The sequence below is a fragment of the Tiliqua scincoides genome, chromosome 4, assembly GCF_035046505.1.
Source record: "Tiliqua scincoides isolate rTilSci1 chromosome 4, rTilSci1.hap2, whole genome shotgun sequence".
In the NCBI taxonomy this organism is placed as follows: Eukaryota; Metazoa; Chordata; class Lepidosauria; order Squamata; family Scincidae; genus Tiliqua; species Tiliqua scincoides.
Window position 1 is genome coordinate 55,512,821 of NC_089824.1, and position 16,216 is coordinate 55,529,036.

The following is a 16,216-nucleotide window of genomic DNA, read 5'->3' on the forward strand; positions in this document are numbered from 1 at the left end:
GTTATATATTATCCTTGACCCATTGTAGGTTTCCCACTGATTTCAAAGAAAGGTTTTGCATGAGGAGGCAAATCAGTCAACAAGAGAGGTGTTACAAAGGCACCTATGCAACATGTTCCTTTGAGACCTATGATGCACAGTTAGCAATGTGCTCAGCATTAAGACCCACACTGCAAAAGCTGCGGAGGCTCCAAGGCTCTAGGTAAATTAGCAACATAAGCTGTCTAACCTACATTTCTCATTTAAATTTCATAAAGCTGCCCCAAGGTCAAGCTACAAGTGATGACTGTGGTGAATATATTCAACAATATTCTTATTTCGAACATGATATTTTTGTACCCCTCACATGTGAAAAACCTGGGTAGCAGTTGAAAGGTGGTGAGTTATACTCAATACGCACACAGCAACCCCAACACTTGAAAAAATAATAAAAATAATTTAAACCTAGTTAATTACATCCTTGCTTCCAGTCCTTTTGGATTTCTGCTTCATGCTTAATTCTGTTACCATGAAGCCTATAAAAACAGTTTTTATTTCACAAATGAAACACAAATTTCTGAGGTTTCTAAAACCCCACAGACAGAAGGAGCCCGGCAGGTTGCTCAGGGCTGCTACACCGTTGCACCGTTGGCAACCTTCAGTCCCAAAAGACTATGGTATCGCGCTCTGAATGGTGGTTCTGGAACAGCGTCTAGTGTGGCTGAAAAGGCCAATTCGGGAGTGATAATCCCTTCCACACTGGGAGCAAGTGCAGTCTGTCCCTGGTCTGTCTCCCTGGCTATGGGCCTTCTTTCTTTGCCTCTTTGCCTCAGACTGTTGGCCAAGTGTCTCTTCAAACTGGGAAAGGCCATGCTGCAGCTGCTATCAGTTATTCAAACAGAGATAATTATATGTCATATACAGATGCTTAGGTACTGCTAAGTGACAGATTATTTCACTCACGGGATGGAATATCAAAACTGGTATGACAGAAAGAAGTAATTTGGCACATGTGCAATCTACGTAAAGTGAAAACAGGACATTTTCACCTCCCTACTCCCTCAACACTTGAGACATGAAGTGCCTCATAAAGTGCAGCTAGAACACAACAAGCCAAGGCAGAGATAGGATGGAATATTGAGCTGTGGGGTTTCCAAACCAGGGACAGACAAACTGATGGAGGGGGATTTGCAGAAGCAGCTAAAAAATAGTTTGGGAAAAGGGGACAAGCCACACATATGGAATGTTGCATTTTCACAGGTTTTAACAATCTACAAGTTGCTGGAAGCAAATTATAGTGGTGTTCTGGCATGTATGTATAGAATGCAAGTTATAGGCTCTCTCTTTTATCCCTGTTTGGGGGCTATATAAGTCCTATTCTAACCTATTCTAATCAGTGGCATCACTAGGGTTTGCGTCACCCGGGGTAGGAGGCCAGCGCGTCACCCACCATGCAGTGGGTGGGACAACACTCTAGGTGGTGGGCGTGGTGATCAACCATCACCCCACCCCCACTGGTTTTTTGGCTATACCGTTTGATAGAATAAAGATATTTCAACATAGTTTATTTCAACGCATTCTGCATGAAACTACACATTGATTGATATATAACATGATGGTATTATTCCTCCAAACTCTGATTTTAGTGATTTTGGTCACTAGTGTCACCTCCCCCAAGGGTGTCAACTTACTAACACCTTATCGGAGCAGTTCTCAAACTTTTAGAACTGGGACCCACTTCTTAGAATGACAATCTGTCCAGGACCCATCATAAAGCAAATTAAAATAAATAATTATAAATAAATTAAAGTAAAATACAGTGGTGCCTCGCACAACGAATGCCCCGCACAGCAAAAAACTCGCATAACGAAAGAGTTTTTCGATTGAGTTTGGTAACTCGCATAACGAAAATTTCTGGCCTTGCTTCGCAAAACGAAAAATTTTTTAGGTCCGTGCTTCGCATAACGAAAACTTTTTAGGTCCGTGCTTCACATAACGAATTTTTTAAAAATTAAAAATTTCGTGTATGCTTCAAATTTTAGAAATCCTCTGTGCAGTATGTATGCCTTTAAAGAGCACATAATAAACACTTTGTAAACCAAATTTGACTTCGTTTTGATCTTTTTTGCCCATAGGAACGCATTAATTAGATTTCAATGCATTCCTATGGGAAAACGTGATTCGCGCAACGAAAATTTCGCATAACGAAAGGATTCGCGGAACGGATTAATTTCGTTATGCGAGGCACCACTGTAAATAAATAAGGGAAAGGCAGCCCTGTTCCACCAAGTGAATTTTCTCTGTAGCCTGCCTGCAATAACACTCCCCCCAAAAGAATCAATAAGATTTTCACCCCTACCCAGTACCCAGTTCAATTTAAGTTCTTATATTTCAAGCATATCACTATTAGAACCCATCTGGCTTTGCAAGTCTGAAAGCCCAAGCCTATGCTTGTCTACTCAAAAGTAAGTCCCATTATAGTTAGTGGGGCTTACTCCCAGGAAAGTGTGGCTAGGACTGCAGCCTAAAACAGAAAAAATTTCACCTTACCCTGTCAAGCCTGTTTCATTCTTTTTATGGGGGGCTGCCTTCTGGAGCATTTTGTTGAGCTCCAGTTGCATCAAATCAGGACCATTCTGGTGGCCTCATATTTCCCTTTGCCTGACCTACCCAGGAGCCAAGGCATGTTTGCTTACTCAGGAGTAAACGCGACCACGTGGCTTAGTTTTGCTTTCCATAGGGCTCAATACATTTGCCAGCTTGGAGGGAGGGACCTCTTTCTCAGGTGTTTTTTGGGGGAGGCTACATTCATTGGATCAGGACCATTCTGGTGTTGTTGGGTTCCTCTCAGCCTGCCTTTCAGGTGGACTAAGGCATGTTCAACTGCTCACGAAGAAATGCGCGATACCCCTTGGTTTCTCTTTCCATTGGGCTCCATGCATTTTTTGTTTTCTGCTTTTTTGCCAATAACTTTTGATAGAAAGGAGATATTTCACTCCCGTTTTTTGCATTGCATTCTGCTCGAAAATCCACATTCAACGGTATATAACACAATGGTATTACTCCCAACCACCATGATTTTAGCGCGTCACTCTCCCAGTGCGTGTCACCCCTCTCTTGCGCGTCACCTGGTGCGGTCTGCACCCCCCTAGTGACACCACTGATTCTAATCAATATATGCATAGCTTCCTTGGTAATGCATCTTGGAGGAATACAATCAGCCATGCCTGCTACTTGGGAAACTTCACACTTTAGCCCTATTTAGACATTGAGTCTGAATGCATGGGTGGGGGAGGAAAACAGGAGAGCATTGGCAAGCCATGTCTCCCCCCCTCCCCATGGCTGCCTCATCCATGAGGCCAACTGAAACAGCTGATTCAGGCAGCAGATTGGTGGGAGACACACATCTCTAACCACCTATTTGTCTCCACTGCTGCTTTGCCTCTTTACACTCCCTAGAATGGAAAAGGAAAAAAGGGGAAAGAGAGGGAAGAGAGTGCTGAGCAAGAACATTGGAGAGTGAGAGGAGAAGAGGCTGGCACATAATTGGCATGGGTACAGCATTTGGCATGCCACCTCAGGCATCAGAAGGTCTTGGGGCAACCCTGTACCCACACCAAATACCTGGTCACATTTCCCACGTGTACACATGTACAGCACTTTGTAAGAGATACACTTTGAATGCAGGAGGAGTTCCTTGCCATGACTGGGAACTCTGGTGAAGAACCTTGGGAACGCATGACCAAGAAATACTTCACTCTAGATCAGGGGTGCCCAAACCACAATGGTGCCCTGGGGCCACTTGCAGCCCTTGAGGCCTCTCAATGTGGCCCTCAGGGAGCCCCCAGTCTCCAATGAGCCTCTGGCCCTCTGGAGATTTGTTGGAGCCCACACTGGCCCGACGCAACTGCTCTCAGCGTGAGAGCAACTGTTTGACTTCTTGCATGAGCTGTGGGATGAGGGCTCCCTCCACTGCTTGCTGTTTTACATCTGTGATGCAGCAGTGGCAGTGAAGGAAAGGCAAGCCTTGCTTTGTACAAGGCCTTTTATAGGCCTTGATATACTGCAAGACCTTCATTCATTCATGTAAGTTCATCTTTAATATATCCATTTATGTAAATTTATTCAAATTTTAAATGTAAATTAATTCTTTTTTTCCCCGGCCTCCAACTCAGTGACAGAGAGTTGATGTGGCCCTCCTGCCAAAAACTTTGGACAGCCCTGCTCCAGATGGTATGGCTAGCTTGCGTGCCACCCTTCTCCCCTCCCCAGATTCAGGTTGAATACAGGGATAATTATGGGGAATTTTTATTACTGCAAATATTAAAATACTACTTTTTCAACAAAAAAAACCACCATATTTATGCAGCTATTGCTGTGTGCACACTGCTGTACTCTGCAGCAAAAGCAGGTTACGCATATGCATCTTGAAATATCCATGTACGTGGGTCCTGTGAACTCTGGTCCAATCAAGATTGTTAGATGTATATCTATAGGTAGAGCTGCACAAAAACAGTTTTAGATTTTCATAGATTTCAGTGATTTCCAAAATCAGAAGTGCAGAAAGCTATGTGTTCTTATTCAAAATTTATATTATAATTATGACAACACTTCCTGCTTAATGATGTCAATTCCAGCCCTCAGCAGGCGACATGAATGTTATTCAGCCCACTTTATCAAATTAGTTTGACATTCCTGGACTAGATAGCCTTCTTGTTTTCCTGATGGCCCAGGGGCTGAAAGTCCCAGATTTTTTATCATTCTCATAACAGCAGAGCAGTGGCAAAGGAGGAAGAGCCTTCAGATGGGCCATCAATTCTGAGAACGGGCTGTGCCAACCTACTAGCTGTGCAGGCAATAACACAAAAGTACAACTGAAAATACTGTTAAAAGAGCCAGAGGAGGTTTTCCTAAGCCAAAAAGAACACTAGGTGATTTTTCTCTCTGAAGCAAGACATTGGGTGGAGGTGCAGGGATTATTGCTAAGAACAGTGGCTCTTAAACTTCCCAGGAGTTTTACTCCTGGGGTAAGTCTTTGTGGGGGAGGAAGCGAGGGCAGTGAAATGATCTCCAGGATTGTATCACTAACAGAGGTGGAAGGGGGTGCTTTTACTTACAGGTGACTGCAGGATGTTGCAGGAGGTGCGGGGAGCCCTCAACAGCCCTCTGCAGAGCTTCCCAATGCTTAGAATGCTGAAAAAAGTGGACACAAAGCACTTCCTAGTTGCAAACGCAAAGAGGAAGTGCTTTGTGCCCACTTTTTTTCAACATTCTAAGCATTGGGGAGCCCTGCAGCGGGCTGTGCAGGGCTCCCCAAACCTCCCGCAATGTCCTGCAGCCATCTGTAAGTAAAAGCAGCCCCTTTCTCCCTACATTAATGCTGCGATCCTGGTGATCGCCTTGCTGCCCACGTGCCCTCCCCCACCCCTTAAAGGGATGGGCGAGATTTACATGAACTAACCTACCAGTGTAAGAACAGGTGGCTAAGAATATTTGCTGGGACTGGAATCAGTGGCGTCACTAGAGTTCGCATCACCCGGTGCGGGATGCCAGCGCATCACCCCCCCATGCAGTGGGCGGGGCTACACCCCGGGTGGTGGGCATGGTGATGTACCATCACTCCGCCCCCACTGGTTTTTTGGCTGTACCTTTTGATGGAACAAAGATAGAACACATTTTGTATGAAATTACACATTGATTGATAAATAACATGATAGTATTATTCCTCCAAACTGTGATTTTGGTCACTAGTGGTGTCACACACACACACCCCCGGGTGTCAACTTATTGACAGCAGTTCTCAAACTTTTAGAACTGGGACCCACTTTTTAGAATAACAATCTGTCCAAGACCCACCAGAAGTGATGTCATGGTGGAAGTGACATCAACAGGCAAATCAAAATAAATAAGTAGAAATAATTAAAGCAAAGCAAATAATTAAATAAGCAGAAGCCAGCTCTGTTTCACCAAGTGAATTTCTACTGTAGCCTGCCTGCATTAACACCCCCCCTCCAAAATCAGTAAGGTTTTCATCCCTACCCAGATGTTCAATTTAAGAACATCTGTTTAAACCAGATCATTGTCAGGATCCACCTGGCTTTGCTAGTCTCAAAAAGGTTCACCTTATCAGCTGAATCGCCGTTTTGATCCTTTTCAGTGGGGGGGAGGCTGCCTTCTGGAGCACTTGTTTAGCTCCAGTTGCATAGGATCAGGTCCATTCTGGTAGCCTTGCACTCTCCTTCACCTGATCTTCCACACCAGCCAAGGCACGTTTGCTTACTCATGAGTAAACACGACCGTGAGGCTTAGTTTTGCTTTCCATAGGGCTCAATACATTCATCAGCTTGGAGGGAGGGACTTCCTTCTCAGGTGTTTTTGGGGGCTGCATTCATTGGATCAGGACCATTCCTGTGTCATTGGATTCCTCTCAGCCTGCCCTTTCCAACGGACTAAGGCATGTTCACCTCTGCACGAGTAAACGCGCAATACGGCTCACTTTCACTTTCCATTGGGATCCATGCATTTTTTGTTCTCTGGTTTTTTGGCCATAACATATGATAGAATTGAGATATTCCACTCTGGTTTTTTGCATTGCATTCCGCTCAAAATTCTGCATCTAACGGTATATAATATGATGGGGTTACTCCTAACCACCGCGATTTTACCATGTCACCCTATCTGTGCACGTCACCACCCCTTTGCGCATCACCTGGTGCAGCCCACACCACCCACAAACCCCCCTAGCGACACCACTGACTGGAATGTCTCTTAAATCAATGTTCTTATAGTGTTTTGAATAATATTCTTTTTCGAAGGAAGATTTAAGCTTCTGTACAGACCTGTTCAGCAGCACGCGAGCTGGTTCTGGTATCCTTTTATGTGGCATGTTCTGGGTGCAGCTGCTCCTGTTTTTTGGTCACCATAATTGCTTGTTACACCAGATGTTGGTAGCCACATAGTCCAAATGTTCAAAATGTGGTAAATATAGAATACTTTTTGCCTTCACTGACATTTAAGTGAAAGATGGGAGTCCAGCCTTATTTAGAAAGGGTTTTTCAAAGAAATGTCAAGGTGTTGTAGTGAGAAACATACCCCTTGGACAGACTTATAACATTAACCCAACCGTTTGACAATTATAAATTGGTCAAGGCACAAACAATAATTAAAACCATTTACCTAAAAGTGCATTTTTTCCATGCTCGTCTGGCAAAAACCTCTTGTCAACAGCACAGACTAGAATGTGCTCAGGAAGATTTGGAGACTTGGCTCCTACCAACAGGAAGCCTGCTGGGATATCGATCTGTTCCATACACAGGGATACTAACCGCAAATCTTTGCCTGCTTGACAAAAACCTGAAGAAGAAAAAAAGGATGCACCATGAAATATCTATGACTGATTTACTGTTTTGTTGGCCACTTGCTTACAACAAATATGGACAAATAATTCTAGGTACAATGCAGAGAGAGACAAATTTTTCTTTTTTAATTCTACAAACATACAAAACTATGCAAGCCTAAGAACCACATGTATACAAAACATATTTATGACCCAATTTCTGTCTCCTGCCAGTTCTTAGCATGCAGCTCCGCTGATGAAGTATGTGCTGCATGCTGCAGTGGAAGGGCAATCAGACAGGCCAGGAGAGGCAAAAATCTGTTTTACTTACCTCCTTGTAGGCTGCCTGACCTCCAATGGGTATCCTTGGACCTATGCCAGCTATTTAGCTGGCGTAAGTCCAAGAACCCTCAGGAGGCATGTCAGGCTTGAAAAAGGGGGAGAGGATCTTGGCTTACACTAAGATCCTCCTCCTCTTGCCTCTGGTTCAGCTCCTTCTCTGCCCTGATCCTCCCCCAACTGCCTGCACCACCACCTTAGCTGTACCAGTGGGGCACCCAGGAGCCACTGAAACACATGCAGTGCCTCTGGCCACTTGCATCAGAAGCTCCAAAGTGCATATCAGTAACACGGCTTTTATGTCCTAGAATGGGCTTACACTGACAGATCATGAGGTCTGTCATCATAAGCCCAGTACTGCATTAGGTTGCTAAACTTCCTAATTTTATAGATTGTGTGTTTCATGAATCCACTGCTTGAACAGGTTCAACCATCCTTCAGGCCCTCTAAAATCAATGAACAAAAGACACTAGATAAATTATTGATTTACAAAACTCAGAGCAGACATGCAGGAAGTCATCAGCTTGTGGACTGTGGTCCTACCTCTTATTGTTGTTGCATTTTTTAGGGGCAGCGGTGAAAAAATTTCACATAAGGCGCTAGAGAGGAGCAAGACTAAATCAGAGGATATTTTTTAAATCCTCCTTTTCTCTCAGTTTTGAAAGCTTTCTCACTCTGATTCAGCACACAAGATCTGTACAAACAGCCTTCCATATGAACATCATTTGCTAGATCAAGAACAGCAGGAATAAAATCACATGAGCATTGCAGAGCACATGTGCTATCCATTTCAATGGGATACATGTTCCAATGAAAGCAAATGTGTTGTGCATAAATTGCGACCACATTTGGATCCACACCCCAGGTTCCCAATCCAACAAGTGAAACACTCCCAGAAGGCTGCTGCAAAATGCAGAGCTCCTTACTTGCAAGGGACACTTGGTATTGTAGAACACCTCTGGAGAGAACCACTTTGGTTCCTCTGCTGGAGCTGGGTACATTTGCTTGATCAGGAGAGAGCTGGGCTCTGGGGGCACACTTCCTTCAAGAATAGTACACCACCATGATTCTTTAAACTGAAAGGTTACATTTGTTTTTGCAATTTAAAGGAACCTATGAGAGCACTGATGCATGCCCTCCTCCAAGTCTAAACCCAGGAAAGTAAGTGGCAGGATTCAGGCCCAGGCTGAAGGGAAATACAGCCCAATCCTATGCATGCCACACACTGCCATGCTAACAAAATTCTGAGAGACCATGAAAACATGGACACGCAACTCCTGGTTCTTCCAATTTTTGAATTGGAAGTTGAGGCTCTTATTTAAAAAGAAACTAAGGCTTTCCTGTATACCTCACTGGCAGCCCAATCCTATCCACACTTTCCTGGGAGTAAGCCCCTTTGGATCTAATGGGACTTACTTCTGAGTAGACATGCATAGGATTGGACTGATATAGAGGAACTTACCAGCTCAGGGGCTGTTTACACTTAGTGCAATGCACATGGAACTCTCTCTTTACTAACGTGGTTGAAGTGATAACAATAAAATTGTGCTTCATACTTTAATATTAAAAAATCATGCTCCTGGATGTTCCAGGTCTAAGTTCAACTCTTGAACCACCACTCCACCCTGGCTCTCAGGATGTTTTGTTTTGCAGCTTTAACCAACATGTGCATTGCACGTTTTGCAATACCACTAAACAAACACTTCCCAGCCTTTTATTTTCCACAAATTAGAAGTGCAATCCTTCATATTTAGTATTTGTAGAAATCTAATATTTGTAGCAATCATTCTTCCAAAGGATAACAGATACTGTTTTCAAATGTTTCTCCAGAGGAGGAAAGCAAGTTGACTAGTGTGCTGCATAAATGTACATAAATTGATATGCACATGCACTGTTATTTTTGACAGTTGTTCTAACACTGAACCTCTGCTCCCAAGTATACATTATATCTGTTGGCATTTACTAGAATCAAGCATTACAAATGGTTATCATAATCAGTGGTGATTATTACTGTATAAGCAAGCATGGCCAGAGGCCTCCGAGATGACTGATAAGGGCAGCAAATACCACAAGTGATAAAGATCGGCATGGAGATCTTAACTACTGTCAGCATTAATTCACTGTGTGTATGTGGGGTGGGAGTGGGAGAAGAGTATTAAAGCTTAAGCTCGAAAGTGAATGACAAGACATGACACTACCAAAAGGATCAGTACTTTAAACACGTTTAAATGTTTAAACAATGATGTCTCTCAAACCTTCTAAAAGAAGCTTCTGTCAGCACAAAAGTAGACTACCATCCACTTTAATGCTAACATATATCTGTCAGCTGAAAATAACATGATGCATCTGATGAAGATGCTTACAAAGAAATAAATTGGCTAGTCTTGAAGGGACAATCCTGCAAAGCAGGACTACAGGAGGACAGCATATAAAACTGTTTGCAATACACTGAGTACAGTTACAGAAACCATTACAATGGCTTTGCAGCATCTTCATCTTCTTTCTCACTTGGAACATATTTTAGGAGAGTGAAGGACAAATCTTGAGGGAGAAATAAGGAAACCAACATGTTTCACTGAAATGCCTCAGTCCAACTTGAAGATAACCCCTCCCCCAAATAGAGTTTATAATACCTTCAATTGGCCATGTTTTACTATCTTCATACTGTATTTGTTTATATTGTTATTTGCAGCTGAGGCTTAACCCTGGCTTTTGGACTCACCTTAAACTTTGATACTCCTTAAGTCACATCATCTAATTTAGATTCTGAAGTGTTTAAACAATCAACAGTTTTATATCTGGGAAGCCTGGTAATTTTAGTTACCAGTAGCCACTATTTCCCCCCCCCCCCCAAATGCAAAGTACAGTGTTATTTTCTTTAAGAACTTGAGAGTTTGTTTTCACTTCCACTATTGTCTCAGAGAGAGAGAGAGAGAGAGAGAGAGAGAGAGAGAGAGAGAGTTTAGCATTTTGGGCCACTGATTTCTGTGTTGGCTCAAAGAAAGAGATAATTAGGAGATGCAAATCTACTTCTCTGAAGTAAAACATCTTGCATTTTCTTCCAAAGAAATGCAGATGGTGTTCCCAGGAGCCATTCATGAGCTTTCATTTCCAGTGCTTTTAGTCCTGAAAATCATTATTTAGGGTTTAGGTGCCTGCTGCTTTTCAAAATTGAATCAACACATCCTGTAGGGCCATCTTCAGCTATTGTAATCAGACCATTTTTTTCAACTTGGAGATCCTGCAGAGACTTAAATCTAGGCATAGAAGGATGACTTCTTTACTTTCTACTGATAACCTATCTATGGTATATAGATACAACTTGTAAACTGCATATTCTCCTCTAATATCTGGTAGGAATAGTAGACTTGCTGGTTCCAATTCAGAGAAAGTTAATCATACTTAGACCCATTGAAAACAATAGGACAAATGACTAATATACAATAAATCCAAGAGATTTCAATGGAACTTTAATGGGGCTAACTTTCTCTAGATTGAGAACAGTGTAATCCACAGTAGATGTTTACTACACTTCATCCAATGGAAGTGACCTCCAGCAGTATGCCTGAGTTCACAAGAGAATACACATCAATAACCTTGCACATGTACACCGAGTACTTACACAGTACCTGTGCATATGCACAATGGAGATTCTCCATGATGACAAAGCATGCTTGAATTCATATGGTTTGTATTTATCATTCTTCTTAAGATCTCCCAAAGCAGAATCTCACTATTTGTACCACTTTTATTTTATGTCATTCAAAAATTATGGCAAATGATTATGCAGTGAAGGAGCAACAAACTCATATTTCAAGGGGCTAACCTTTTATATTTATGCATTGTCTTTGGTTTCAGGAAGAGCACTGAGCCACAGCCATGCCAATGGGGTACAGGGGAATGTTTGTTTCCTTACCTTGGGGCTGCATTGCAGCTACACTGGTGCTGGAAATTTGGTTAGGATTGATTGGGCTGTCACTCTTTTTAACAGTACATATTTTGCAAACATGGCTGTTGGGTTTGAGAGACCAGCAAATTACTATAAAATGAGCTCTGATAGGTTCTATAGGCAAAACTAAAAAAAAAAAAATCTGCCATTCAAAATTCAATTAAACTACCCAGGGACTTGCACTGAGCACTTGCAAAAATGATAAAAAGTCATAAGAAATTAACAAATAGATAATAAGGATGCCTTTCCCTTCCCCAAGAAATGTCAAGGTTTTTATCCAGCTGAGCAGATTTCCATTCAACCATGCTTTAAAACAACACAGAACTAACCTGCTAAAAAGAAGGGAGTTTGGCCAACACAGCTGTGAAAATACAAACAAAAGCACTAGTGCTGTGCAAAGTAAAGATTTTCTTTCTCTCTCCTCACTCCTTTTTTCTCCTAACAGTGACAATTAACATCTCCTCTGTGGGGTACAGACCTGTTATTGTGCTGCTTTAAGATAAGGTATTTGCATGAGAAATTACCTACAAAGATTTGCATAAGAATATCAGTTCACAATCACTTCCAACTGTAACTTCACAGCAACTGATCAGGTATTAAGTACCTTCCTTCCTAATTCCCTCTCTTCAACATGCACAAAAATAAATGTAGTTTGCAGCCAAAGTGTTATTATATTAACATTACTAGACTTGTGTTTGGCAAACATCTTGGATGTTCTGTTACAGACCCCAGTCATAAAACTGGCAACTCAAAGGATCATGGGGTAACTGAATGATGGTGGGTAAGTGAGGGGGAAAAGGCAAAAGCATTCATATCTAGTTGCACAATTGTATTATCTCATTCCCTCAAATTGACTTATATTACACAAGTCAGTTGAACAAAGAATGGAGACAGGTTGGAATAAGTTGCTTTCTATTATTTCGCATATAACATTATCCTGATATGAAGAACACTTGGTATTCTATTTATTTAGCTATGTAAACCACTTTGCAAATACTTTTTTTGTTTGGTACATACAAGTGATACATAAATATTCTTAATAATAATAATAATAATAATAATAATTTTGGGTATATTTAAGTACTGCGGAGATAGAAAATATCAGAGCAAAATTCACTACCAGTTCATAATTAAGCAGCTGTGAGTTTTGGACAGTATATTCCTAGTACTGAATAAGTGGCAGGACTTTTTCTCAATTGAGCAACAAGAATGTATCACTTAACATGGGTGCAGGGAGAGGTGTAACAGCAAGGATGTACATTAATGTAATGTAAAAAACAATTAATACTATAGCAAAACCTGGATATACTGTCCTGCTTATACCATGCCTTCTGGATATATCATGGATCATATCCCCCAAGACAGATATGAATTTTATGGCCCAATCCTATCCCCTCCCCCAGCAGCATAACTAGCATTGCTGCAGCTGAGGCTGTTTTATGGCTATTGAAAAGCAGTCTTCATCTACGAACACAGTTGGCTGGGAGGCCACAGAGGCCTCCTACCTGCTGGTGGCCCACGGACATCAGTCACAACAGGAAACCCCATGTGGGGGTTGGAGGGAAGCGGGAAGGAGGTTGAATGGGACAAAGTGTGGGCAGAACAGGGGAGGGGGTGGGGATGAAGGATGAGATTGGAGGCAGTGGTGCACACTGAATCCTGACCCTTTCCAGGGTCTGATCCACCTGCACAGAGCAATGTGGACTTAAGCCAGTGATGAGCTGGTACAGGTCTGAGTTGTCCCATAGTGGCCACTAGGGCTTACCCTGATGAGACTTCCAGCAGCTGAAAATCTCCTGTGAGATGCAGTAAAAGTCATGCCAGCACCACTGCATTGCCACGTGAGGATTTGGGTAGGATTAGGCTGCTAGTTTCAGTTTCACTTATGGTTCAAGTAGCTGGGAACACAGGTATTAGTCTACTGACCCCCCACCCCCGCCCTCTGGAAGCTCTTATCCTCTACCCAGAGGAGGGCTTCTACAGCCCTCCTATTGCTTTTTGAAGGCATAAAAAAAATCACTTCCTATTTTATAAAATTCGAAAGTGACTTTTTTTTTTTGCCTAAACAGCAATTCTGAGGCCCACAGAGGCCGTGGGTGGACACGAATGGCCTCTGCAGGGCTCAGAAGAGCTTCCAGAGGGTGCGGGGAGCCCTCCCACATCTACAGTTAAGTGAAACCATGGATATAGGATCCATGGATATAGGGTCCCCTGTGTTATCATACACATAACATTTCTTTCTAATGCCTCTTTTAATGTATGCCTTTTGCCAAAGTAATCAAATTAAAATTCAATTTCAGAGAAGGAAGGCTTAAACCAACCATCAGTAGTGCAAGACCCTTCTGGGGCAGGTTTTTGTGCATAAGGGATTGGTGGACTATTGGAATCAGACATGTCTTCATCTTCCTCATCTTCATCCATTTCATTAACAGTTTGGCTAGTAGAAAAATCCAAGCTTCCATTCTGGGTGTAACGATGCAACAGTTCTTTGTCCAGCTCTTCTACTTTTGGTTTCACATCTGAAATACAGCACATAACAAAAACATCCCTGCATTTATATTTATTTTTTTTTAAAAATTCACATCCTGTCTTTCCTGTGCCGAGGGCAGTCTAAGGCATTGTATAATGAATTAAAACACAGTAAGCAATAAAATAAAACATTCAAATCCAATTACAATCACAAAATACCACATCACAAAATAAACACAGCCATCTCAAAAAAATAAACTAAAATAAGCACACTAAAAATAAGCAGCCAACTGAAATCTTCCACCAAAAAGTGGATGAATAAGGACCCGATCCAGACCAGTTTGCGCAGGCAGGCTCAGTGCCTGCATGCAGTGTTGCAAATACGCTGTAAGGTACATCTATGGCACTTACCACTGGTCCAGCACAGAATCTTCGAGCCTGCGCTGAACCAGCTCCAGGCAGAGGATGGGCAACCACCATCCAGATCTCCAGTTGAGTGCCAGGTGGCAGAGAGGTGTATGGGGGCCGGGGTGTGTGTTCTGGGGTGGAGGGAGGGTGGGGGGAAGGTGGGGCAGGGAGAGGGAGTGGGACTGGAGGGGGTGAGCTCCGCTGGATCTATAGCCCCAGGTTCATTGAGCCTTGGGCCTCCAGGTTCAACATGGAACTGCTTTACTCTGTGCTGTCTAAATAGCCAGCGCAGAGTCGGGTAGCCCCGTTGTGGGGACGCTTCCCTTACTTGGGGGAAGGGGACAAATGTCCCCTTCCCCCGAGGAGATGTCGGGACCTGCTGGTGGCTGCCCAATGTCCATAGATTTGCAGCAGCAGCCATTTTGGCACCACTGCAGCTCTGGGCACTGGGCAATCAAGGTTGGGCTGTAAGACAGCCATGTTTTACAATACAGAACTACAGACTGGGAGCTTTATGAAGTTCCATCAGTTTGGCATCACTATTGAAAAGACCATGAATGAATGTGTTAGCGGAAAAACATATTTATGAGAAAGGTTTCTTTAAAATAAAAAAGAAAGATGCACAACATTTTATCTAATATAAGAAAGACAATGGAAATATGCCATACTTGCTTGGTTACCTTCCGGCGAAATAAGAAGCTGGTCAGAATCAAGGTAGAGCTGGGAGAAAATGGGCCGTGGTACAACACTATTACATCTTAGGGAGGCCTCTATGGAGTTGTGAAGGGCTTCTTCAAATCGGGCAGATTTCATTTGCCCTGCATATGAATTCCCCATGGTCTGTAAAACAAATTTTAAAGGTTGACAAGAGATTTAGGATTAAATATAGATAATAGACACACATGTCTTGCACTCCCTACCCACAATCCAATACTGGAGATAAGTTAATGCATGGATATTTTGCATAGTGCATGTATGAAGGATAAAATATTAGCAGTGGTAAAGAAAGCCATTGAAATAACATCTTGGAAAAGCACTCTTTGTTCTTGTTTTTGTTTGAGTCTGCCAGGCTGCTTTTCACTGATGGAGTATTTCACTGTCATTGAAAAGAACTCAAATGTTTCTGTTTGTACATCAGTGTTCCTGTAAAAAGGGCCACTTTAGTTGGGGGGGAGGAAGCTTTCAGCCAAGTTCAACGGTCAGTTTGTAGATATACTCAAGGTCAAATGGTGAAAACACCATCTATTTTAGGAAGCCTAATGGTTTATTTTCTGTCTTTCATACTTTATAAGAATTGATGGAATTCTGTTTTGTTTGGACTGGTTTGCTCTTCAGATGGGAGCACTGCAAAATGTGCAATACGATGCATGCCTACTCAGAAAAAAGCCCCATTGGATTTAATGAGACTGAAGGCCCAATCCTATCCAACTTTCCAGCAGGGCCTAGAAGGGGGTAACGGGGGTAATTTGTACCTAGACCCAGGGTCAAAAAGGGGGCCCAAGAGTCAAAGGAGGGGGCCCAGAAATTTCCTGGGATCTCACATTTTCCTATCTACTCAGTTGCCCGCACAGGATACTAGGGACACAACCATGTGTATATGGCTGCAGCCACCGCAGCTACTGGGAAGCCATGTACGCTGGGTCGAGGAATGCATACATGACACTCCTTAACACAATGTCAAATCTGGGAGGAAACTGGACTGCTACAGTAGCTCTTTGGCTTGTGGATCTGCTTAC

At 42.7% G+C, this 16,216-nt stretch overlaps 1 protein-coding gene across 2 annotated transcripts in view; it reads right to left on the reverse strand.

The window, feature by feature from the left end:
- GREB1L (GREB1 like retinoic acid receptor coactivator) overlaps positions 1 to 16,216 on the reverse strand; it is a 192,079-nt gene that overhangs the window by 76,509 nt on the left and 99,354 nt on the right. The window contains exons 3-5 of one of the 2 annotated variants that reach the window (XM_066625247.1): positions 15,161 to 15,320; positions 13,925 to 14,122; positions 7,156 to 7,332 (exon numbers count right to left, since the gene is read on the reverse strand). In XM_066625247.1, coding sequence (XP_066481344.1) covers positions 7,156 to 7,332; positions 13,925 to 14,122; positions 15,161 to 15,317 — 532 coding nt within the window. In that variant the 5' untranslated portion in view covers positions 15,318 to 15,320. Of the gene's footprint in view, positions 1 to 7,155; positions 7,333 to 13,924; positions 14,123 to 15,148; positions 15,321 to 16,216 lie in introns of those variants that run through there. The other variant, XM_066625246.1, reaches the window with a different exon arrangement.